Source organism: Palaemon carinicauda, chromosome 25, assembly GCF_036898095.1.
Source record: "Palaemon carinicauda isolate YSFRI2023 chromosome 25, ASM3689809v2, whole genome shotgun sequence".
Classification (NCBI taxonomy): Eukaryota; Metazoa; Arthropoda; class Malacostraca; order Decapoda; family Palaemonidae; genus Palaemon; species Palaemon carinicauda.
The window spans coordinates 103,339,948-103,365,705 of NC_090749.1; the positions used below are offsets into that span (position 1 = coordinate 103,339,948).

Consider the following 25,758-nt stretch of genomic DNA (forward strand, 5'->3'; position numbering starts at 1 on the left):
TGAGGAACGAGTTGAGGTTCCTGAGGTGTGAGCTGCGAGAGTTGAGGTAGCGGCTGCGCAGAACGCAGTTCCTGTCTCGCGAGTTGAGGTTCCTGAGGTGCTAGCGTAAGGAGTTGAGGCTCTCGCCTTGAGGAGGGTTGAGGTCGCTGCAGCGAGTGCTGAGGTGGCTGGCTCATGGATGGAAGAGGTTGTCGTACCTCAAGAGGCTGTTGCCTCGCTGGTTTAACCGCAAGAGGAAGCGGAGGAAGTAAGGCATAAGACTCCTGCTCCCATTGCTGAGGTTGCCTTAAGGAAGGCGGAGGTTGCTGCACACCGCTGATAACTGGCAACTCAGAACGCGGTAAGGTAGCCTGAGGAACCTCAACTTCGTACGCCTGGCAGACTGGACTGCGGTGAGGCGGAGCGCTCGCAGGAGGAGGTGTAACCTTCTCAGCCTGAAACTCACTCATTAAGACCGCAAGCTGTGACTGCATGGACTGCAGCAAAGTTATCTTGGGGTCAACAGACGCTAAGGTCTGCTGAGGCAAAGCCTTAACAGAAGATGAGGTCTGTTGCGGCATCACCTTACCTCTCTTAGGAGGTGTGCAGTCACCTGATGACTGCGGAGAGTCAGAGCTAATCCAATGACTGCAACCAGGTTGTAGAACTCTTGAGGTCTGGACTTTGCGTTTGAGAGGTCTTGAGACCTGAGTCCAGCGTTTTCTCCCCGACATTTCTTCTGCAGACGAGTAAAAGACGGGCTCAATCGTCTGCGGGTGGGAGTGACGGTCTCTGTAAGACACGCCCGCAACCACCGAGGATACTTCTGTGCGCCGATCAAGGCCTGCCGAACCCTTTTGCCCTTCGACATTGCTTCTCCCCTGGGCTTGGGAGCTTGCAAGAGGTCCCGGACTGGGAGGACGACTGGCACGCACAGAAGTACCCTCACGCACCACACTGACACTGACACTAGCACTTGGCACCGCACTGACACTAGCACTTGGCACAGCACTGGCACTATCACCTCCCACTGCACTTTTGACCTTAAGTTCTTTGACTTCTGCCATAAGAGACTTATGGTCACTAACCACCGATTCCACTTTGTCACCTAAGGCCTGAATGGCACGCAAAACATCGGACATATCAGGTTGAGCACAAATAGTAGGTTCGGGGGTAGCCACTACAGGGGGAGGAAAAGGTTGAGGATCATGAGGTGAGGAAAAAAGCGAAGAGCGAGAAGAACTCCTCCTAACTCTCTCTCTCTCTAACTTGGTTGAATATTTAAGGAATCGAACAAATTCAAGTTCCGAAAGTCCGGCGCATTCCTCACATCGATCTTCCAACTGACAGGGTCTTTCCCTACAGTCAGAACAAGCGGTGTGAGGATCAACCGAGGCCTTCGGAACACGCCTATTACAAGACCTACATCGTCTATGGGGTGGGGCTTGTGAAAGGTCAGACATCTTGAATCAAAGAGTTAGTCAAGGGGGATTCCAAATCAAGCAAAAAGATCGTTAACCATTAATCAAAACCAAATAAAAGCTATCTAAGCTAATTAGAAAAGTTTCCAGTATAGCGAAAGCTGAAATCTTAGAGAAATACTTCACCAAAAACCGTGAACAATACTCCAAAATCATAAGCTTATCCCAGGACGTCTTGCCGGAAGCACGACAGAGGAAAAAGTGAGGTGGTGTCAACAAGAAGTACTGCAGTACCTGGCCACAGGTGGCGCTGGTGAGTACACCCCCTTCTAGTATAGTGATAGCTGGCGTATCCCTCCCGTAGAATTCTGTCGGGCAACGGAGTTGACAGCTACATGATTATCGGGTAAGTTTAATATTGAAAAAATACAGTCCAGTGCAATTGAGAAGATCAAGATGTATAGTTGCTTTGCATGAAAGAACAAAGTATTTTAGCACGAATCTTAAAAATCACTACATACGAACATATTTCTACGTCTGATATTTTCTTTAATCAACGAACTTAAGAGGTTCCTTTCTTGCTTCCCCAAAATACTTAAACACATGTTAAATGTTCTGTCTTCGTTGCTTTGGGTGTACCGATCTCAGTTTGATAAATACAATATATTAAGTGAAGGGAGAATTTTATTCTACATGCAGATGATTACTAAAACTACAAAGAAGAAACCTAAATAAATCACACAAACTCCAAAGGAAGTATGAAAGGATAAATCATTAACCTTACCGAAAATATGTTGGAGCAGCTCCAGAACAACGAGCTGCGAGCCACACCTTTTGCTTATCGGGAGGCTGCGTGCTCATGAAGACATTCTCTTCTTCGATGCCTGTGCGAGTAATTGAAGACATCGAGACTTCTTTATTAAAAGAATAAGAATCTCATTTAAGACATATGAAATCTATTTTGATGTATTGTCACCCTAAACGACTCTTTTCAAGACGGGTAAGGATTGGCTCACCTAAGACGCTCATCGGAGACTCGTAATTCCGGAATAGATGAAGATCCGGTGGGAGGCGATCGGCCAACGTCGACGTCACCAAGACTCGAGGCGATTTGATGCTGCTCATGACGGTGTCCTCTCCGAATTCCTTGATCAATATGTCCTCCAGGGGTCCTGCTTCGTACGGCCGGACTCCGACGAACACCTTCTCCTTCAGGTTATAGTACAGGGACTGTACATCTTGCACAGACTTCCCTGTAACGCGATAAAAGAACTTGAATAATTGCTACAAAGAAAATCTATACTTATTAAGAATAGAGAATTTAAATATCACTGGAATACATTTTAATCATTCAAATTCCAGTTAGACGTTTATTTGATCTTATACTGATGATATCTAAATTAAAAGCATTCGTCCACAGAGCAATAAAACACAAGAAGTACTTTCCCCTTCACATACATAATTTCTTATGGTTTTATGAACCATATTCTCAGGCTTGTAACAGCCGATCTACTTTCCTCGAATACTCTACGCTTACATGACCATAGTCTACTAAATCAAAATCAGTGGCTGTATCTCTGATTCGGCATAGGCTTTGTACAGTCCGGATAATAACAGAAGTTCTAGGATTGAATGTATCAAAAGATTGTGCATATTATTATTATTATTATCACGATTAACTCTTTGAGTGCAATTGGAGTTAGTTTCCTGCATTCAGTAATTACTAATTTTTTTATTTATGTATATGAAAAATTAACGAAATATGTAACGTCACCAATCCGCAGTGGCCAGTGTGGTGATGAAAATTGGCCGAACCCCTTGACATGAATAAAGACATGTCTGAGGCCTTTGTCTTGCAGTGGACTAGAATCAGCTGTATTTGTTGTTGTAACATTATATATGAGTGGAGACATAATTTATAAAACTATATGACAACAAATGTTGCAGTCTTTTCACATATATTTTCTGTGCAAAGAGGAGTTAAAAGGTCTAAAAAATATGGGGCCCCTGGGCTTATAGTATCCTGCTTTTCCAACTAAGGTTGTAGTAGAGCAAGTAATAATAATAATAAAAATATAGACATAGCAAACATACTCATTTATATGTGGATATGCATACACATGATTTATATGTGGATATGCATACACATGAATTTAATGATGGAAGATATATACGATTCAGATGCATATGTATATATTTTGTATTAGCTTTTGGTTTCCTTAATTTGAAAATACCAGGTATTGTAATCAGTTTTGTATAATGGGCCAAAAGAAGGCCTGGAGCTTAAGTAACAAATCAATTGTATTTTATTCCCAGTAAATAAGTTTTTTCAAATTTAATTTTTTTATGTATAAGAAAATCTTACAAAATATGTAACATTATATATCAGTGGAGAGGTAATTCATCAAACTATATGATAATAAATGTTGTGAAGTCGTAATTTGTTTAGTTTTTGAGTAAAGAAAAGTCAACTGTCCCAAAAGGAGGACTGGAGCTTGAGTACCAACTCTATTGGCGAGACGTTGGAGCCCAGACAGTAAACCGCCTAACTAAAAAATGAGCGTCCTATAAATAATTGAGTAAATGAATAAAATAAATGCCTAAGTAGTTAGTTCCTTTGGTCACTGCAACCTCACTATCCTTGTGAGCTAAGAAGGGGCTTTTGGGGAGCCTTTAGGTCTATCTGCTGAGTTGTCAGCAGCCAATGCCTGGCTCTCTTTGGTCCTAGTCTGGGTGGAGAGGGAGCTTGGGCACTGATCATATGTATATATAGTCAGTAACTAGGGCATTGTCCTGCTTGCTAGGGCAATGTCACTGTCCCTTGCCTCTCCCAATCATGAGCAGCCTTTAAAAAAACCTTTAAAAATAAACGGTAAACATCAAACGTACTCACCCGAGCACAGCATGAGGGCCAGGAATCCGCCCGTGCTCGTCCCCGATATCCAGTCGAAGCACTCGTGTATGGGACGGCCCAGTATCTCCTGTATGACGAACAGCGTCTGCGTCATGACGAGTCCCTTTATGCCCCCGCCGTCGAGGCAAAGGACCCGACCCGTTCGCTGGCGTCCGTTTCGATTCTGCACCTGCCATCTGAAGGGGATTTCCAGAAGTGATTAATCTCATACAAAAGATATTATATAATTTCTCATAAACCATTCCTCTCTTCTATGCTATTTCGATGGTAATTTATTCGTCAATGTATTTCTTGTATAGAAAGTCTTTTACCAAAATCTCAAAGAAAAAAATAAATTTAAAACAATAACCAAACATAATCTCCACTAATCTTGTAATTCTAAATTTCATAAAATAGATCAACTAATATATTAGGTACCACTAATACGACACTGACAGTAGATTACCCCCTTCAGAAATTTCAAAGACAATACGCACTGAATCTAAAATATTTTGGACAAACATAAAACAAATTAACTTATTTTCCAAGTACAATATTTTATAATGTAGAAACAACTAAAAGATTCGTGATATATATGTATGATCGTTCATCAGCGTTAGAAAAATCAGCTGATTGAAATCAATGGACATTAGGGGTTTGGGGTTATGAGTTGGAAGCCTAACTTTATCATGTCATATCTAAGACCTTTCCAAATTCAAGACCCACTCTTACAACGTATCTCTTTTTTAAGCAGGGGGCTTTCTGTAATTTTGGTAAAGTACTCTAAAAGGAACAGTATTATCGCAGTCTCCAAAAAGGAATGACTGAATATTATAGTTCATTTCAAGCTATATTATTAAATGATAAATATTAATGCTTATGTCAAATAAAGTGATATTGTACGATTTAGTGGCGTCATTCAACGCTGGACGATTTTTAAATCGTTTAACTGTCCATGGGTTTGTGACAGAACACAGACGCTAAAACTAAAGAGGCACTCAGCAGAGTGCAGACCTCCGCCGTGGCAGCTTATTTCTTGACATTTTGCTCGACCTTGACATGTATTAATTGGCGTAGATTTTAATAAACTCATATATGAACCAAGTTTGAAGTCTCTGTGACAATAGTGTCAAAGCTTATGGCTGATCACGTGAATTGGACATTTTCCTTGGCCGTGACCTTGACCTTTCAAAATTTAATCATTTCTGTTTTTTTTTTTTTTGCCTAGCATTTAATCCCTGCAAGTTTCATTAGTCTACGGTTAAAATTGTGGCCAGGAAGCTGTTCACAAACACAAACACACAAACAGGGGGTAAAAGATAAGTTCCTTCCAACTTTGTTGGTGGAGGTAACAAGCAATATAAACGGCTCTAAAATCATTTTATCAATAGATATTAAATGTATTCTCCGGCAATTTAGAAGCATCATTGTCTCAATGATTAATCTGATTATTTAATAAAGTAACATTTGGTATAAATCATATCTTCTAGACCATAGAAAACACTACCAAGAGTAGAGTACCTAGAAAACAATGTTTTTTTTTTTTCACATTCAAAAACTCAAACCCTGAAGTCAATGGGCTAAAGAGACTCAAAACACAGGTATGATGGCCGAGGATTAACTCTGTCACTACCAAGTATCGGCAAATGTTCTGGCTGGAACCAGGGATTCTCGTATAAAACAATGAGCAGTGATGCATGTGTGTTTGATGGGAAGTCCTATTCGTGACATGAACGCAAACTTTGTGCGTACAGTATTCGTAAACCTGGTTTTACAGGAGATGGGATAATTGGTAGTTATATAAATGAGTGGTCAGAACAAAATGTATTTTGTACGAATGCTGTTAGAAGTTTTAAGACATTAGCCCTTTAGTGAGAGATCCAGTGACAGTATAGGCAACTGTTTACAATTACTGTAAAGCGGTTGTGGTTCCAATTGCCTTCACGTTAATATTACCGGCAGTCATATTTATGTGTTCATCAGTTAAAATTTTACAGGAACAGTATTACTTTTATGTTGTTTTGTATAGTTTAGTAATTAGTATACCTTTAAGTTACAAGAATATAAAAATAAAGGTAAAGTAAATTTAAGCGGGTGTTGAGTTTACATAAGACAGAAACAAGAGTAGAGACTATTTCAAAAACTGTTGGAGCTCAAAGAACTACCAAGGGGAACAAATTTCCATACTTGTTCCTGAGCATTAATGAACAAATGATCTCAGGGTGCAATGTGATACTGCACTCCACTTCATCACAAGTAATAAGAGATGTTTTCGCCACTCTTAAAGTTCAAAATGTAATAATTAAGACCACCTTCATTGTATGAACATATCTCCAAGAACTAAGTAATGGTTATAGGTTCAAATGATTTATTTACATTACAATAAAACTTGAGAGACAATTTCAAGCTTGATGTAATGAGTAAAAAACACTATAAGTAGAGAAAGGGAAATGTGCCGGTAAAACAAAAGCACCGCAGTAGAACATAAGACGTAAACAATAACATGACTCTGACAATTAGCCGAGGAACTACAAGATTCAAAAACTGTTAATATGACAAATTCGAAGATGATTTGTATTTTTCCTAACCATACAAACCTTAGCTATTTACAGAGGGTTTACCTTTTAGCGCAGCTGAAATGACGAGCCAACAGTTTTAACGAGGGTTAATTACCCCCGCGCTAGTTAGCGGGGGGTGGGGAAGGGTAGCTTGCTACCCCTCCCCCCTCCACACCGGTGACTTGCTTCACTTCACTTAGAGGTAGGACTTGACTTGGGGGTCAGGGATGGCGGGCACATATGTGTAAATAGCTAAGGTTTGTATGGTTAGGAAAAATACAAATTATCTTCGAATTTGTCATTTGTTCCGTAACCGAAATACAAACCACGCTATTTACAGAGGGTGACTTACCCCTTAGGAAGGGTGGAAAGTCCCCAGCCTTACTGACTTCGGCTTGCCCGGGGGCTCGATCCCTCGGTGAGCAGCACTAGAGAGAGGGAGCCCCTGTACCTCAAAAGTTCCTAGCATCGCTAGGAACGAGTGGCCTACATAAGCAGTGTGAGGAGGAGAGTGTGACTCGTCCTATGAAGTTGACCTTGAGACCTTCAGATAGGAATTCTAGGATAGGACGTTCCCCATACCACCTCGTCAGGGTATGGGAGGACCAGGATGCTGCTTCCCCAAGAGAGGGGAGAATGAAGAAAGAAGTAAGGGTCAGACATACTCTTTCATTCACGCAGACTAAGACTGGGTAACAACGCCCTCAACCTACTGCTACTTGTCCAAAAGGAGCCTGAGGTTAGACCAGCTGTTGTGCAGCCACCACAGGGCCGATAGAAAACGTATACGTCTTGCAGGTAGTGGGCTGTGAAGGTTGTTTGACGCTTCCAGACCCCAGCTTGAAGTACCTGCGTCACAGAGAAGTTTCTCTTGAAGGCCAGGGATGTAGCAATACCCCTGACATCGTGGGCCCGAGGGCGACGTGACGGAGGAGGGTCAGGATTCAGGGCATGGTGAATAACCCTTCGAATCCAAGCTGAGATGGTGTTCCTGGTGACCCTCCTCTTAGTCCTGCCTGTGCTCACAAACAAAGCTCGCACATGAGGATGGACTGCAGCCGTTCTCTTCAAGTAGTGCCTCAGACACCTCACTGGACAAAGTAGCAGCTGGTCTGGGTCGCTTGTTACAGAACGGAGACTCGCGATCCTGAAAGAGTCGAACGAGGATCCGGCACTCCAGGATTCTGAGTCTTGGCAACAAACTCAGGGACGAACCTGAACGTTACCTCCCCCCATCCCCTTGAATGGGCGATGTTGTACGAGAGACCATGAAGTTCACTAACTCGCTTGGCCGAAGCCAAGGCGAGTAGGAAAGCCGTCATCCAAGACAGGTGGCGATCGGAGGCCTGGCGTAATGGCTCGAAGGGAGGTCTCTTAAGAGACCTGAGGACTCGAACCACGTTCCAAGGAGGGGGTCTCACTTCCGACTGGGGGCAGGTAAGCTCATAGCTACGTATGAGTAAAGAGAGTTCTAGCGATGAAGAAATATCCACGCCCTTCAATCTGAAGGCCAAGCTTAAGGCTGAGCGATAGCCTTTCACTGCCGAGACAGAAAGGCGCATTTCTTCTCGCAGATACACGAAGAAGTCCGCTATTGCTGGAATAGTGGCATCGAGTGGAGAGATACCCCTTCCACGACACCAACCACAAAAGACTCTCCACTTTGCTTGGTAGACTCCCTCAGAGGACCTTCGCAGGTGCCGAGACATTCTCTCCGCAACCTGTTGCGAAAAGCCTCTCTTCGCGAGGAGACGCTGGATAGTCTCCAGGCGTGAAGCCGAAGCGAGGCTACGGCCCTGTGAGGGACGCCGGAGTGGGGTTGTCTGAGAAGCTCGTGTCGTGGAGGAAGCTCCCTTGGGAGTTCCGTCGGGAGTTGCAGAAGGTCCGGAAACCATTCCGCGTGATGCCATAGCGGAGCTACCAGAGTCATCGAACAGTTGACCGATAGTCTGGTCCTGTTGAGCACCCTTCTCATCAGACAGAACGGTGGGAAGGCGTACACGTCGATGTTGTCCCACCGTTGCTGGAAAGCATCTTGCCAGAGTGCCTTGGGGTCCGGGACTGGGGAGCAGTACAGGGGCAGCTTGAAGTTCAAGGCTGTCGCGAACAAGTCCACAGTCGGGGAACCCCAAAAAGTCAGGACTTTGTTGGCTATCTGAGGATCCAAAGACCACTCGGTACTCACTATCTGCGAAGCCCTGCTCAGACTGTCGGCGAGCACATTCCTCTTGCCAGGAATGAAGCGAGCTGATAGTGTTATCGAGTGGGTTTCGGTCCACCTCAGAGTCTCTACTGTAAGATGGGATGGCTGTTGCGAAAAAGTGCCTCCCTGCTTGTTGATATAAGCCACTACCGTGGTGTTGTCGCTCATCACCACTACGGAGTGACCCGCCAGGGACCGTTGGAACTGCTGAAGAGCCAGAAAGACGGCCTTCAATTCTAGCAGGTTGATGTGTAGGCACTTTTCTGATTCTGACCAAAGGCCTGAGGCCCTCTGGTTCAGAACGTGCGCCCCCCACCCTTCTTTTGACGCGTCCGAAAACAGAGTCAATTCCGGGGGGAGGACGAGAAGACTCACTCCCTTCCGCAGGTTCTTGTCGGCCAGCCACCACCGCAAGTCCGTCTGTTCCAGAGACCCCATTGGGATCAGAATGTCCGGGGAATCGGATCCTTGATTCCACCGGGACTTGAGCCGCCATTGAAGGGATCTCATCCTGAGGCGGCTGTTTGGAACTAGACGGGCCAGGGAGGATAGGTGGCCTAAGAGACGCAACCACGATTGGGCGGGGAGTTCTTTTCGCCTGAGGAAGGGTTCCGCCACCCTCCTCAGTCTTGCTATCCGGTCGTCTGATGGAAAGGCCTTGTGGAGATTGGTGTCTATTAGCATGCCTAGATAAACCAGTCGTTGGGACGGCTGCAGAGAGGACTTCTCGAGGTTTACCACGATCCCCAGATCCTGGCAAAGATCCAGAAGCCTGTCTCGGTGCCGAAGAAGGGTCGACTCCGAGTCTGCTAGGATCAGCCAATCGTCCAGGTAACGAAGGAGACGAATGCCGTTCCTGTGCGCCCAAGATGAAATCAGGGTGAACAATCTGGTGAACACCTGAGGAGCTGTGGAGAGACCGAAACACAGCACCTTGAACTGGTAGATCTTGTTGTCTAGGCAAAATCTCAGGTACTTCCTGGAAGACGGATGGATTGGGATCTGGAAGTACGCGTCCTTTAGATCCAGTGTGCACATGAAGTCTTGTGGTCTCACCGCAAGTCTGACCGTGTCTGCTGTCTCCATGCTGAACCGGGTTTGTTTGACAAACCTGTTCAGAGCTGAGAGATCGATGACGGGTCTCCAGCCTCCAGTAGCCTTCTCTACAAGAAAGAGTCGACTGAAGAAGCCTGGAGAGCCGTCCACGACCTCCTGGAGAGCACCCTTCTCGAGCATGGTCTCGACTTCGGCCTGAAGGGCCAGCCCCTTTGCCGATCCCATGGCATAGGAGCTCAACGACACTGGATTCGCTGTCAGGGGAGGTTGAGATGTTGTGAACGGGACGCGATAGCCTTGGCCGATCACTGAGACCATCCAAGCATCGGCCCCGTGTTGCTGCCACCTGTGGACGCAACGCTGAAGGCTTCCCCCCACAGGTGGACATGCAGGGGGACTGCCACCCCTAGGGCTTGCGGCCGCGGCCGCCACCCCTAGGAGTCTTGCCTCCCCTGGAGGACTTACCGCCCCTCTTGACCTTGGCTGGAAAGGGCTGGGGCTTAGACACCACCTTCTTAGCTGCCGGTGCCTGTTTGGGAGCCTTACGAGGCTGTTGCTGCTGTTGTGGCAGGGCTGGAGGCTTATAGGGCCGAGTTGTAAGGGCCCTATGGAGGAGGGAGTCCGTGCTGGATTTCCTCCACCTCTCAGCCGTTCGCTCCATGTCTTGAGGCTCAAACAGGCTCTCCCCCAGAAGGGAAGCATGTCGGAGCCTACACACATCCACGGCGGGGACCTTCGGATGGAATCTCTCGGACACAGCATCGCGACGCTTCAACACCGAGTTGGCCCACAGGGTGGTAACCTGGTGCGCCAAAAACTCGATGGAGCGGGTGCCCGAGAGCAAGAAGGTCTCTAGGGCCTTCCTATTGGTCTCCTTGGACAAGTCCTCTGATCGCAATAGGATGCCCAGAGATCCTAGCCAAAAGTCCAGCCACGAAGTGGCCTGCATGGCACACTTAGCGACCTTCTCGTGGCTAAGGATCTCTGACGCCGAGAACAACACCTGCCGGGCAGAGAGTTTCTCAAGGGGAACTCCCTTCGCCAGCTCCTCCACAGAGTGATGGAGAGGAAGAGCGAGGTTGTGCTCACCCAGGATCTCGAAACACCTCCTCTGCTGAAGACGAGGAGGAGGGATGAGCTTGTTCCCGGCAGTGGAACGACTGGAGGAGGCAAGAAGTGCGAGCTGAGCGTTGGCCCTAGCCCTGTCACTCTTCAGCCCCCGAGACCAGGGCAGAGCCACACTGGTCTTAGGGGCCTTCCGAACGTCAAACACTTCATCCAAAATCGTGTCTTTGCCTTCACGGGGGGCGATGACTGGATCCATAAGCCCGTTAAGTTGCCTTATCAGGCTTAGGACCTGCCAGAAGGCATGTTCGGATTCCTGCTGTTCTCCTCCCTGCGGGCTGGCAGCTAAGTCTCCTGCCCCGGGGATCTCTTCCTGGGGTGACACGTGGACATTCCCCCGGGTAGTCGTGGGTTCCTGACGAATCCTTGCAGAGGATTTAGGGACGGTCTTGGAGTCCTTGGATTCCCTCCTGGGAAGGATCCAGGATCCCAACAACGAGGTTCGAGGGGCCCCTTCCTCACGAGACGATTCTCCTGCCTGAAGCGAAGTCTCCCCCCCTGGTGCCGAGGGGAAGACTACCGCCCCACTGGACTCACCTGAGGACGGAAAGGCCTCGTCCACGGGAGAAGGAGAGAGCACTCGTGCAGGAGAAGGGACCTTCGCGACCGACCTCTTGGGAACCAACTTCGCCCTGGGGGAAGTCACCACGAAGTCCACTCCTCTCTTTCTCTTCAGCGTAGAAGAGACAGCCGTTGGTTTGTTACCCTGGCCGGCGAGTGCTGGTTTCATAACCTTCACTAACACCCGCGCCAGAGGACCAAACCAAGTCTGCTGCTCCAAGGACACAGCGTCCGAAATCCTCGCTAAAGGGAAAGGGATAGGGCGATCCTTTGGAGTGGACACCACGGTACCTGCCAGAAAAGAAGGTGGGGAACAATGCTGTACTAACCTCTCCTCGTCCTGCACTACCAACCTGTGTTTGAATGGAGGTGATCCCGAGTGCCGTCTAGGAGCACGCGTTCCTGCTGCTACCACCGGCTGCGGAATTCGCCGCGAACGATGGTCGCGCGGGAGCGCAGGTGGATGATCGCGCGGGCGCACGGGCGAGCGGTCGCGCAGGCGAGCGGTCGCCCGGGAGCGCAGGCAAGTGGCCGCGAGGGTAGGCAGGTAAATGAACGCGTTGGCGCGACGGCGAGGAAACGCGCTGCCGCGTGGGTGAGGAAGACCGCTGGCGATGTAGATCCACAGGCGATCTATGATGAGCTGGTGAGTGCGGTCGCTCGGGTTGGCGATGGCGCGATGTGGCATGTCGACGCGTTGGCGAGCAGCATGCGCAGGTGAATGACCGCGCAATGGCAAGCGATGGCGAGCAGCATGCGCAGGTGGGCGATCGCGTGATGGGGTGCGATGGTGATCAGCATGCGCAAGAGGGCGATCGTGCAATGGCGAGCGATGGCGAGCAGCATGCGCAGGAGGGCGATCGCGTGATGGCGAGCTAGAAGCTGGCGAACCACGTTCCTTCAGGAGCGTTGGAGAACGTTGGCGTGCCTGCTGTCGCTGTTAATAGGCGATCCTAAGATCGCCTGTGCGGCTGGCAAGCAGGTGAATGCTGGCGAGGAGGTGATCGCTGGCGCGTAGGTGATCGCTGGCGAGCAGAAGGTCGACGCGTGTCATGTGAAAGGACAGGTGGCGCGGCGCGTTCACGAGCAGGAACTGGAAGATCGCTGGCGCGTTGGCGAACATGTGTTTTTGAAATACGCGCAGCACAATGTTGCGTAGCCACAGGACCAGGCAGATGGTGAGCAGGGAGCTCAGCAGGAACTATAGGGTGGTCAGAGACCGCAGGGCGATGGTCCTCAAATGAGCGCTGACGAGCAGGAGAGCGCTGGCGAGGAGGGCGAACATCAGGAGAGAGCTGACGAGCAGGAGAGTCTTGACGAGCAGGAGATCGCCGACGAGCAGGAAAGCGCTGAAGATCAGGAGAGCGCTGGCGAGCAGGAGAGCGCCTGTGCGCTAGCACTGCTCGAGGAAGGGAAGGATCCCTTAGCCCCGAAGGGACCGTTGCCCGTCCGGTGACGAGTTCTCCAGAAGGCGAAGATCTGACAGGAGATGGTGAACGGTCTGCAGAGAGGTTCAAGGAAGGCGGAGCTGTAGGTTGAGGCTGACGAGGAGAGTCCCCCCCCGGAGGATGAAGACCCAAAAAGGCGCCTCTTAGTCCCCCTGTAAGGGGAAGGGAGGCCCTTGTGGCGTAGCGGACGGTGAGCCTTACGGCGGAGGCGGCCTCGGGGAAGATCGTCGGGACCATCGGTCCTCCGAAGGGGAGTCTCCGTCAAAGCACTTCCCTCAGAAGGAAGCTGAGCACCAGCAGAGACCAAAGGACTCACTTCCCCCTTCGAAGTATGTACGGAAGGGGGAGGAGAGCCTTTAGCACCATCATCTGCAACAGCTCCTGCGGCGGATTGCCCAGCCACGTCGGAGGCCTCTGTCACCACGACGTCGACAATAGACAGAGGGTCTACCTCTGCTACCGCCGGCGACTGCTTAACAGCGGCCCCCAACGAGACAAGGTCAATAAAAGCGACCCTGGAGGGCAAGCCCTTAAGCCCCAGGGACGACCAAATCTGTAAAAGATCATCATTGGTTAAGGCATTATCAATAACCTCCCCCGGAGGAGGAGGGGGAACCGCCTCGTATGGGAGGCGACGCCCTCTCCCCCCACCGAAGGTCGGGAAACAGAACAAGGGTCTGCGCTCCCACTCGGCCGACTCTCCTTAGGAGGCGGACGAGGGGGAGCTTCGGAGGAGGTTTGGGTGGCGGAAGAAGAGTCCCGAGAACCTTCCTCCTTCAAGGCTAACCCCGGAGGAGAACAGTCTCTCTTGGACTTCTTCTTACGCCGACGGCCAAACCTCTCCCACTGGGAGGCAGACCACTCCCTACACTCACGGCACATGTTATCCTGGTCGCACCGTCGGCCCCGACAATAAGGGCAGAGGGTGTGCGGATCTGTAGTTACGTCCGACATGAAAGTCCCACAAGGACGACCGGCAACTGCAGGGCATGTACACATTGTAAAAAAAAAAAAAAAAAAAAAAAAAAAAAAAAAAAATAACAATGAAGGTCAACTTCCAACCAACACACACGCTGAAAAGAAAAAGCAGAAAATTAAAGGCTGTCACGAGGGCGATGAACAGACACGTCTGATCACCGCCGAGCCAAAAGTGAAGTGGAGCAAGTCACCGGTGTGTGGAGGGGGGAGGGGTAGCAAGCTACCCTTCCCCACCCCCCGCTAACTAGCGCGGGGGTAATTAACCCTCGTTAAAACTATTGGCTCGTCATTTCAGCTGCGCTAAAAGGTAAACCCTCTGTAAATAGCGTGGTTTGTATTTCGGTTACGGAACAAACATAAATTATCCAAATAAATAAAACAAAAGATTTAATAACTAATGTATAAAAGGAAAATAAGGACGTGTAATATCTTCCAGTTTCCAAAAGCTCCTACCATATTGTACCCGATATCTGTCGCTTCGAGATCTGTTTGTCCTTAATCAAATGTAGTGGCCTTAAAGATTAGTTAATGAATTACAAAATTCAAAGCCTGTTTATAAATAAAATACTCAATTAAATTAAATAAAAGATTTGATGACTAGCGAACAAAACAAGGACATGCAAAAGTACGTACCGTATCGCGTCCGATATCTGTCGCTTCGAGATCTGTTCGTCCATAATCCAACGTGACCTGAGGAGCGGTTTTTCGTAAAGAGGAACGCCGTTGAAATTCCCTTCGTCTAGACAGCCATCTGCGCAGGCAGCCAATTTCGTTTGGCATCTGAAAGATTTTCAAAATATTGGACTTTCTTCCACTAAAAGACAACTGCGTTGTCAAGTTAAAAATGCACATCTTAACCCTTCTACCCCAATGGACGTACTGGTACGTTTCACAAAACTCATCCCTTAACCCCCATGGACGTACCGGTACGTCCTTGCAAAAAACTGCTATTTGCATTATTTTTGCATATTTTTGATAACTGTATGAAAAACTTCAGGCATTTTTCAAAAGAATGAGACCAACCTGACCTTTCTATGATGAAAATTAAGGCTGTCAACGCGATCTAAAAAAAAAAATATTGCGAAACGTGCTTCAAAACGGAAAACGCCTGGGGGGTTAAGGGTGGGAAAGTTCTAAATAGCCTGGGGGTAAAAGGGTTAATAGATGTATTCAAGCATCCTCTCTTAGAATAAAACAATAAATTATCTAAATATTCAGTTAAACAGTACGGCAATCTCCCTTCACCTTAAAAGTATCCAAAATAAGTTTATTCCAGCCAGTAGATGTCTCCAAAATACTGTACCTACCTAAGCCATTAAGCAATCAAAATCTTGAACACTCACAGATGCGAGTCAAATTGGGTGGCTGTGAAGTAACTGTGTGTAAAGCTACTAGAGTGTAGTAAGTGCATCATTGATCAGTATTGATTAATTGTAATGAGACACTTAACCCTTTTACCCCCAAAGGACGTACTGGTACGTTTCACAAAACTCATCCCTTTAGCCCCATGGACGTACCGGTACGTCCTTGCAAAAAACTGCCATTAACATTTTTTTTTAATATTTTTGATAACTTTTTGAGAAATTTCTGGCATTTTCCAAGAGAATGAGACCCAAGTGACCTCTCTATGATGAAAATTAAGGATGTTAGAGCAATTCAAAAAATATATACAGCAAATTGTGCTTGAAAAAAATAAAATGCCTGGGGGTTAAGGGTTGGAAAGTTCCAAATAGCCTGGGGGTATAAAAGGGTTAATATTTTTCAAGACCTGCTTACTTAGTCCCCTTTGAACTTCAAACGTGTGGATTCTGTACAAGTGTGTGAAACACGTGCGGTACACGATTGTGATTCTGTTGTATGATTATCAATGGGATCAGTCTAACTGCACAACTGTACTCCCAATGGGTTAACTACTGCACTGCCATTGTTCAGTGGCTACTTTCCTCTTAAGGGTAAGGGTAGAAGAGACTCTCTAGCTATGGGGAGCAGCTCTTCTATGAGAAGGACACTTCTAATTCAAAACCATTATTCCATAGTTTTGGGTAGTGCCATAGCCTCTGTACCATGGTCTTCCGCTGTCTTGGGTTAGATTTCTCTTTCTTGAGGGTACACTCAGGCCTGCTATTCTGTCCATTTCCTTATTTCCTTTCCTCATTGGGCTATTTTCCATGTTGGAGACCTTATAGTGCTTATAGCATCCTGCTTCTCCAATTAGGGTTGTGCCTCAGCTAGTACAGTAATTATATTATTATTATTATTATTATTATTATTATTATTATTATTACAAGTTAAGCTACAACCCTAGTTGGAAAAGCAAAATGCTATAAGCCCAAGTCCAACAGGGAAAAATAATTCAGTGAGGAAAGGAAAAAAGGAAATAAAACTACAAGAGAATAAACAATGAAAAAAAAAATAAGAACAGTAACAACATCAAATTTTATCTTTCATATACAAACTATAAACTAAAAAAAAAAAGAAAAAATAGATAGAATATTGCACCTGAGTGTACCCTCAAGCAAGAGAACTCTAATCCAAGACAGTGGGAAGCCATGATACAGAGGCTATGACAATACCCAAGACTAGAAAACAATGGTTGGATTTAGGAGTATCTTTCTCCTAGATGGATAACACTTTAAAAGGTACAGAAAACTATCTGGAAGAGTTAAGCCTCCACTTAGCAAGATGTCTAAGTTGAAAATTTCTCGGAAGTTGAATGGAATCAAATATAGCCAGGGGCCCAAATGTCTGTCTCTGTTAGATTGCGACTATCTAGAAAATCTGATCAAAATTGGGTTTTAAGTTTCTTGCCAAGTAACTGGACTTGATTGATAATGATCAAGAATACGACTTGTATAGTACAGATTGAGAATAATCAAGTATAGGACTAGTACTGTATCGATTGAAAATAATCAAGTACAGAATCTGTATTATAGTGTTTGAGAATAATCAAGTATGGGACTTGTACTGTATAGATTAAGAATGATTATGTATAGAACTTGTACTCTACTGATTGAGAATAATCCAGTATAGGACTTAGAGTAACCTACCAACTCCAACAAATTTCACGCAACACAAAAATCTGGCGTAAAAAAATTGGCAAAGAAAACTTATCATAATTCACCTTGAGAAAGAGGCAAGAGGCGGCCCCTAATAGAGAAGGCTTTGGAAATCTTCCCAAGATTACTCTATTGTGCATTTATTTTAAGCGGATATCAAAGATGTTTGACGAGACAGTTTTGAAAAATAAGTTTAATTACAGGGAAAAGAATGGCGAGTCGTCGTGATTTATACCGAACTACGGAACAGATTAGACAAAAACAGGATTTTCTAATTGCTAAAATACCTTGTGGCTCCAACAGTGTGAAGAAGGTAGATAACTTTGTCTCTTTCCGAGCTTTTACTCTTGTCTTCCACCTTGCAGGACGCAGCTAAATGCCGCGCGGTTTCTCCACGTTTGTTGACCGCGTTGATTTCTCCACCGAAGACAATGAAGGCCTGGAAAAGATTAACACAGATTGGAATTATCAGTCCTGAATAATCACTTAAAGGTGTGTCAAAATGTATACTCTCAGTATGCTTTGTAATTTAAAGGATCTAATGTAAATACCAAGGGCACTGAAGATTTGAAAATGGACAATGCTTTTTCCCGGTAAGGAAATGAATGTTTGAAATGTGAAAGTTTTGAATAATAGTTATCAAGACATAGACCATTCACTGAATTACTAAACACATGAGCTTAACTCAGCTATGAAAGTGATACAGTTTCACAACTTGGGTGTGTCTGGTGATAGAAACTTCAAGCAAGTTGATCAACATTGTTAAAGATGAATTTGATTTGATTTGGAATTCAAAGTTACTAGTAGTGACTTTAAATGGTATATTTAATTATTCTATTATTCTCTTGACTGTATTATTATTATTATTATCATTATCATTATTATTATTATTATTACTATAACTAGCAGTTTCAATTCTAGTTGGACACAGGATGCTATAAGCTCAAGGGCTCTAGCATTTTAATTTTCTAAATCATGGCTTGTCTACCCTTAGAATTTTCCATTAATTATTTTGAAAAATTTATGCAATCATTCATTTTCTTTAACTGACTTTCAGCTTCAATAAATAATAAATAACTGTTACCCAACTTTTAGCCCTCAGGCTGAATAATGTTCCCTTGGCTTCATAAACTTTCATACGCAAAGGGGCCATCTTGCAAACGCAAAATATGAATGGCAAAATTCATACTTACCGAACGGGATAACAATGCTATTCCATGGACACTAAAAAGGAACTAACATTCTAGTAACTCCACTATGCAAAGGCAGTTATGATTCCTATAATGTATTAACCATAATATTGTTACTTGATACAAATTAGTGCGTCCTTTAGTTAACATTCTTTCTGTACACATCGTGAAAGTCTTTTTCCTACTGTGGCCAACAAATAAAAATCTAGATGATCTTGGCAGTTGGAATAATGTCAGAAATAAAGTCTCGAATACAGTCTTGAATAAAAGAGTTTTGGACAAGTCAGTAAAGAGGCGATATACATTTTGGAATTAAGTTTTGATTAAAACTGTTTTGGACAAGCTCAGTACAGTTAGTAAAGAGGCCATATGTCATATTACTGTGTATTAAAAGAAACTGTCAGTGTTGAGAAATATCCAAAATTACATAAAGTCATTTGACATCTAAAATTTATAAGAAGAACGTAACAGTTCATCCAAGTCGACAGTTTACCCAATAACGAACGAACAATTCACGAACAGCATTTACAGAACGACCGACCTGCACTAAAGTCGCCGAACACTGGGCGGCGGCTAGGTGAAGCGGCGTCGTGCCTTCCAAGTCGGCGCAGTTCGCCTTGGCTCCCCTGCACAGAAGCGTCATGATGCATTGAAATCTGTTGCGAATAACCTAGAAAATAAAGTTGAAAAATTATCAAATTATACATCCACACCTTCCTTGTAGTATCTTGAGATGAATATCTTATTTAGAATTAGTTTCTTAATAATTACCCCCCAGCTATTAAGGAATCAACATTCGCGAAATCAAAGATTCGCAAGATTTTCTATTATCTCAATATTAGAGAAAATTTTAAATATTTGTATTTTTTTTTCTTTATTTCAGTATATGAATAACAAATTGTAACATATTTTTCCTTTTATATCTTATGTTTATCTATATATAATTAATTCTATATGAATAAGTACATTTTCAAGGTAAAAAACACAACACAACGCTACTACGCATATGAAACACATTAGCGATATATTTATCTTTCATTTCGGTGAATAAATAACAGATCGTAACATTTTTTCCTTTTAGTCTAATGATTATCTATTTACAATTAATTTTATATCAATTAATACTGTACATTAAAGTTAAAAAAAAAATGAACAAAAGCACAATGCAACTATGCACGCATACCAAACACATTAGCAATTCATTTTTCGTTTAATTTGATAAATAAATAAGAGATCGTAACATATTTCTTCTTTTGAATTTCAAGATTATTTATTCACAATGAATTTTATATCAATAAGAACATGTTTATGTTAAAAACACATTGAACAAAACTCTCTCCCTCTTAAGTACCACTGCATTTAACTTAGGTCTTCTTTCTGCTTTTACATAACTATAATTGAAAAAGATTGTAAGTGCGCATGTGTGTGTGAGAGGTGCTTTAGTAACAAACACCCATAATATATATAATATATATGTATAAGTACACGTACATATTAACCCTTTTACCCCCAGGCTATTTGGAACTTTCCAACCCTTAACCCCCAGGGGTTATTTTCCTTTCAAGCACATTTTGCAGTATATTTTCTTTAAATTCCTCTAACAGCCTTAATTTTTATCATTGATAGGTCAGGTTGGTCTCATTCTTTTGGAAAATGCCTGAAGTTTCTCAAAAAAATTATAGAAAATATGCAAAAAAAAATGTAAATAGTTTTTTGCAAGGACGTACCGGTACGTCCATGGGGGTAAAGGGATGAGTTTTGTGAAACGTACCAGTACGTCCTTTGGGGGTAAAAGGGTTAACAGCAAAGAATGCTGCATGCATTACAATAAAATAGATTAAAAATGCATTTGTAAGTACTTTACTGTATTGTACAATATATCAGCTAAAGTAATAAATATGAGCGATTTAAAAAAACGGTTTGTTTATGCATGATAGAAAATGTACTTCTCTACAGAAGGGGTAATATTAATAAAGTACGTACATTACCTACGGCATAGTACTGTATGTTTCGTATGTGCACAGCACTATAACGTACGTATTGTGACATGGTAGTTTCTTAACTGATGTTTATGAACCACATTCCGTATAGTGTTCCGGAAAATGTCTTGAAACTATTCTTAAACGTATCTAATTTGTCTATGATATTTTTTTTTATTACACGTTTTATATATCAAAATAGGCAGTTATAAGCATTTTTAAATGCCATTTTAAGTCTTCACGAATTTGCTCTATTTGCAGGGGAGGGTTCTTGTCCCTAACACCCGCAAATCCAGGAGGGGTAACTGTACTACAATTGAATCTGTACATGTTTCAAAGGTAATTATGAGAGAGAGAGAGAGAGAGAGAGAGAGAGAGAGAGTGTATGTGTGTGTGTGTATACAAAATGCAATAACTGGAAGGTGGAAGTCATTGAAAGTTCTAAAGATTAAGACTCGATACAATAGCCAAGTAAAGAGGAGATACTTTGTAAATGGCCAGAGAGATATACAAAGAGAAGGTGTAGGTTGAAGGGCAAGTCATACGGAAAGAGAGGATAGAGGGATGATAGAAAATCATATGACAAGCAATGATAGGAGGGGGGTGAAAGACGCAGACAATACAATGCTTGAAAGTGGGGAAATCGATGTTCGGTAGAATGAAATACGAACTGGAAGTGTCGAAACGACTAACACACGACAGAGGGACACCGACAAATACTGTTACATCTGAAGAGGCTCTGAGATAGGAAAAGATACGAGACGTAAGATCTTGAATAATTTGGAGTAAAATGCGATTTAATGAAGTAACCCGAGAACACACCCTGGGTAACACTTACGAAAGAAGAGGTATACCCAAAGAATCATTGAGAAAATGATGGTGTTCTATCATAACAGAAGATCTATAGCGAAGTTAATTGCATGTTTGGTATATCAGAATTTGAGATAAATACAGTACAGGTGTCCAATAAGGATCAACACAGAGTTCTTTGTGGCTTAGTAATGAAGCAAGCTACAATAAAAGTGAAGAATGTAAGGTATATGGGAGTTATTATATGCAAATGACACGGTGCTAACAGTACAGTAGAACCAAAGGACAAGGCCTTAGATATCTTCAAAAGGTGTAACAGGGTTTGGCCGGGAAATACAAAGCTTTGCTGACAGTCAAAACAAAAGTTACACGAAGGTGCTCATTCCGTGAAAGATGTGTAAGTGGTCAAGTGTTTTTTTTTTTTACAAGCGATGCTCAACATTGCAAAGTATAATTCGAATCGCTGATTTTTAATGTCAGAAATAGAAAAGATTCAACAGTGGAATGGATGTAAAACAGGCCTAGGGATTGGTCGAATGTTTCTGTTACCTTGGAGACATAACGGAGCACGAGGCTGTGATACCATGAGAGCAGATGGAAAGATAAAAAAAAAAAGAGATGGTAATAGCAACATCTTTGATGAAAAGGAGAGAGATTGCCACAATACACGGGGATAAGAATATCTCATTTGTCATCCGAAAAGATTTAGGACATCTGTCAGTGTCAGTGTAAAATCCTTTTTATAAAGAAGTTGCTGTGAGATGTCCTCTCAAAGACAAAGGGGACAGATGATGATGACGACTTTGCCAAGATGGAAATGTAACAGACAAGTTTTTTTAAACAATTTTGAAACTGATATGACAAAAGCGGTACACATAGGATTTAAGAAAATTGCAAACTGAATTTTGGAGTCCTGTTTGAACGAGAGATACAAGAGTGAAGAGGTATGGGAGAAGGATAACATTGCGATCTCTCGACCATGGCGACGTACAGCACTGCGATGAACTTACGGAGAAGGCTGTGCGAAAGTGCAAATATAATTCTGTTATGGAGTTACTGGTAAGTAGGGATTTCTCAGTAGTAAAACGAGCACAGATTGCCTCCCTCTCCTTTGGGTGTAAGGAAACTATAAAAAAAAATTGGAAGAGATTCTGAAAAAGACGAGATAACGGAATACAGAGATTTAAAGACGGAGAAGCTAGATGTCTCGACTCAACAGTCTGGTTAGCATGTATAGATGGAGTATCAAGAAAATTACATCAAGATCAATTAGATTTAAAATTCAGATGGAAGAGAAAGGGCAAGAAGAGCCAGATAAAATCTGGTGAAAAGATGAAAGGAAATATTTTGAAAGTACCCCGACTTTATTTAGTTATTTTGGGTATTTTCCTTTTGTATTTAAAGCCTGTATCTAAATGCACTAGATTCTTTCTGTTGAAAGCTTGGAATTATTATCAAGTTGTCACGAGCCAATACAGTACCTTGAAATCGTAGTACTGTATCATAATACAATCAGTTATTCTACAGAGAATGAAGAGAATGCGCAGTTTGTAGCTTCATCCTTATAAAATGTAAAAAGTACGCAAAATATAATAACTGTAATACAATCAGTTATTCTACAGAAAACAGCATCATCCAGGAGGGCTAACTAATTAAAACTAAGCTCAGTAATAAGAAAAATCATTATAAGATAAGGCAAATACTGAATTTAAGCTTTGAAATTATAAAAGGAAATTCCTAGGTATAAGATAAAAATAAACTAGAATATTGTAAGGAATCTGATACCACTATATTGTACTAGCTAATCTTATGTAAAAACCGAACTATAATTTAGCCAGCAATAAGTTAAAAACGACTAAGTTTCATTGGAAAAGAAAAGAGAAACTTGACTACTAGGGAAGGACTATAAATAAACAAACTGAGCGAAAAAATATTTATCAAGACTTAGCTGAGCGAAAAAATACGTACCATAACTTTGCTGAGCGAAATAATACATTCCATGACTTTGCTGAGCGAAAAAATATGTACCATGACTTCACTAAGAAAAAAAATACGTACCATGACTTCACTAAGAAAAAAAATACGTACCATGACTTCACTAAGAAAAAAAATACGTACCATGACTTCGCTGAACAAAACAAATACTGTACATACGATGACTTATCTGAGCAAAAAAAAACCTACCATGACTTTGCTGTGCGAAAATATACGTACCACGACTTTGCTAAGCGAAAATATATGTACCACGACTTTGCCGAGCGAAAAAATACATACCATGACTTTGCCGAACGAAAAAATACATACCACACTCGACCGAGCGAAAAAATACGTACCATAACGTGAAGCGGAGTCTGTTGCTTGTTGTTTATGAGGTCCGGGTTGCAACCGGCATCAAGGCACAGGTCTGTGAGTTCCCGGGTCTTGACCCAGTGCAGAAGGTTCCCGCCTTTGTGCAAATCCTGGAATTCAGGGTGCTTTAACAAGCAGCAGTTAAACACTTGAAAGTTTTCAACATTTTGATTTATAGAAAGCTGTCTTCTTGAAAGCTTGATTGTGACAGATTTAATAAGTTTCCATGAGTTATAAACAAGAAAAGCATCGTCCCTAGAGAAATGAAACAAATTAAAGAAGAAGCAGTAAAAACATATACATGTATTAAGATAAATAAATAATAAACAGATAAGTACAAAACAAAAGAGAAGACAGAAGTAAAATGGAAAGAGAATTATGAGAAATAAAGGAAAGAGAATGAGGAAAATATAAAATGAATTAGACAGGAGATATTAAAAGAGGCTTTCAACAATCAACCCAGACAGATAGCATTCCATACCTTAGAGCTAATTTCTTTGGCTAAGACTAGTTTCTCTATCTTCTCCCAGTACACGGCATTCCCCGGATCAGGCAACTCTTCCTCGTGATTGAGATTAGCACCCAGCTGGATTAGATGCTTGATGTTCTCCAATTTGCTGCTTTGTGCGGCCACCATCAGCGGCGTCTCGTCCGCCGCGTTCCTCTTGTTCAGCACTGGGTCGTGTTTTACTTTCAAAGCCTGCGGAGAATGGGACGTCTAGTTTATCGACCGCGTTGAATTTACACTACCGAATACCATACAATAACACTTTTACTTTATACTAGCAAATACCGTAAAACAGTACCCATCTTTCCATCAGTTCGACTTACGTCAGTCGTGTAAAGAGATCTTATAAGTCACTTTATAAGACGAAAATCAGACCTTCGTCGAAAACTGACTTACGTTGGGTCTCCAGAACCAACTAGCAATGCAGGCATTATTGTATGGCAGTGACTTTCCTTATTTTCTTTCTCCTTATAGAAAGAAATTAATCCCTCAACTTTAAAGTCTTAGTATTTATTTGTCAGACTCATTAATGTTGTAGATTTGTACGGTACAATGTATCTTCCAGATAAACTACGAATTATAAAGAATTGCCATTAATCTACGGGATGTCTTTAATGACCATGTGTATGGCATATCACAAGTCTCTATTACTGATCAGGCAAATCGTGATTGACTGTATATGTTATATCATCTCTTTGAAAAAGAAATATAAACAAAACTGTTGAACTGAACAGCTCAGAGTTGAGTCAACATATCAAAAGTCAATCTTATCTTCTGGCAAAAACTTGTTACAAACCATTATGAACTTCTTTTTTGACCTTCAAGCAAAACTAAATGAATTACCGTATATGGTGTATCATCTCTGAGGAAGAAATATATACTAGACTGCACTGTAAATGAACTCTTAAACTGAACCGCTCAGAGTTGAGTGAATGGAAAAAGTCCATGTAATCTCTGGGAAAAATCTTGCTACAAACCATTTTGAATTTCTCTTTGCCCTTCGAGCAATACTAAACGAAATACACAAGGTCCTCAACTTACAAACTTAACCCTTTTACCCCCAAAGGACGTACTGGTACGTTTCACAAAACACATCCCTTTACCCCCATGGACGTACCGGTACGTCCTTGCAAAAAACTGCTATTTTCAATTTTTTTTTTTTTTTTATAATTTTTTGAGAAATTACAGGCATTTTCCAAGAGAATGAGACCAACCTGACCTCTCTATGACAAAAAATAAGGCTGTTAGAACAATTTAAAAAATATATACTGCAAAATGTGCTTGAATAGAAAATAACCAGTGGGGGTTAAGGGATGGAAAGTTCGAAATAGCCTAGGGGTAAAAGGGTTAATTGGTTCCAACAGCTGTTTGTAAGTCAAAACGTTTGTAAGTTTAATTCTATTAAATTTTGGACTCGTGCAGGCCTAACTTGAACCCCATGCATATGATTTCCAGCTGCGAAAGTCAACAAATACAACGGGTTTCATACGAAATAGATACAGTATCAAGTTATTACAAATATTGTTTTGCTTACTGTATTAAGCAAAAAACTGCTATTTACATTTTTTTTTTTTTGCATATTTTTGATAATTTTTTGAGAAACTTCGGGCATTTTCCAAAAGAATGAGATCAACCTGACCTCTC

General features: G+C 42.9%; 1 protein-coding gene across 5 annotated transcripts in view; it reads right to left on the minus strand.

The window, feature by feature from the left end:
• The window catches only part of LOC137618772 (85/88 kDa calcium-independent phospholipase A2-like), a 93,934-nt gene that overhangs the window by 20,916 nt on the left and 47,260 nt on the right, over positions 1-25,758 (minus strand). For all 5 annotated transcript variants that reach the window (XM_068348960.1, XM_068348959.1, XM_068348956.1 and 2 more), the window contains 8 exons: positions 24,088-24,306; positions 23,591-23,716; positions 19,010-19,138; positions 17,566-17,717; positions 14,856-15,002; positions 4,294-4,490; positions 2,417-2,653; positions 2,185-2,284 (listed from right to left, as the gene is read on the minus strand). In XM_068348960.1, coding sequence (XP_068205061.1) covers positions 2,185-2,284; positions 2,417-2,653; positions 4,294-4,490; positions 14,856-15,002; positions 17,566-17,717; positions 19,010-19,138; positions 23,591-23,716; positions 24,088-24,306 — 1,307 coding nt within the window. The remainder of the gene's footprint in view (positions 1-2,184; positions 2,285-2,416; positions 2,654-4,293; positions 4,491-14,855; positions 15,003-17,565; positions 17,718-19,009; positions 19,139-23,590; positions 23,717-24,087; positions 24,307-25,758) is intronic.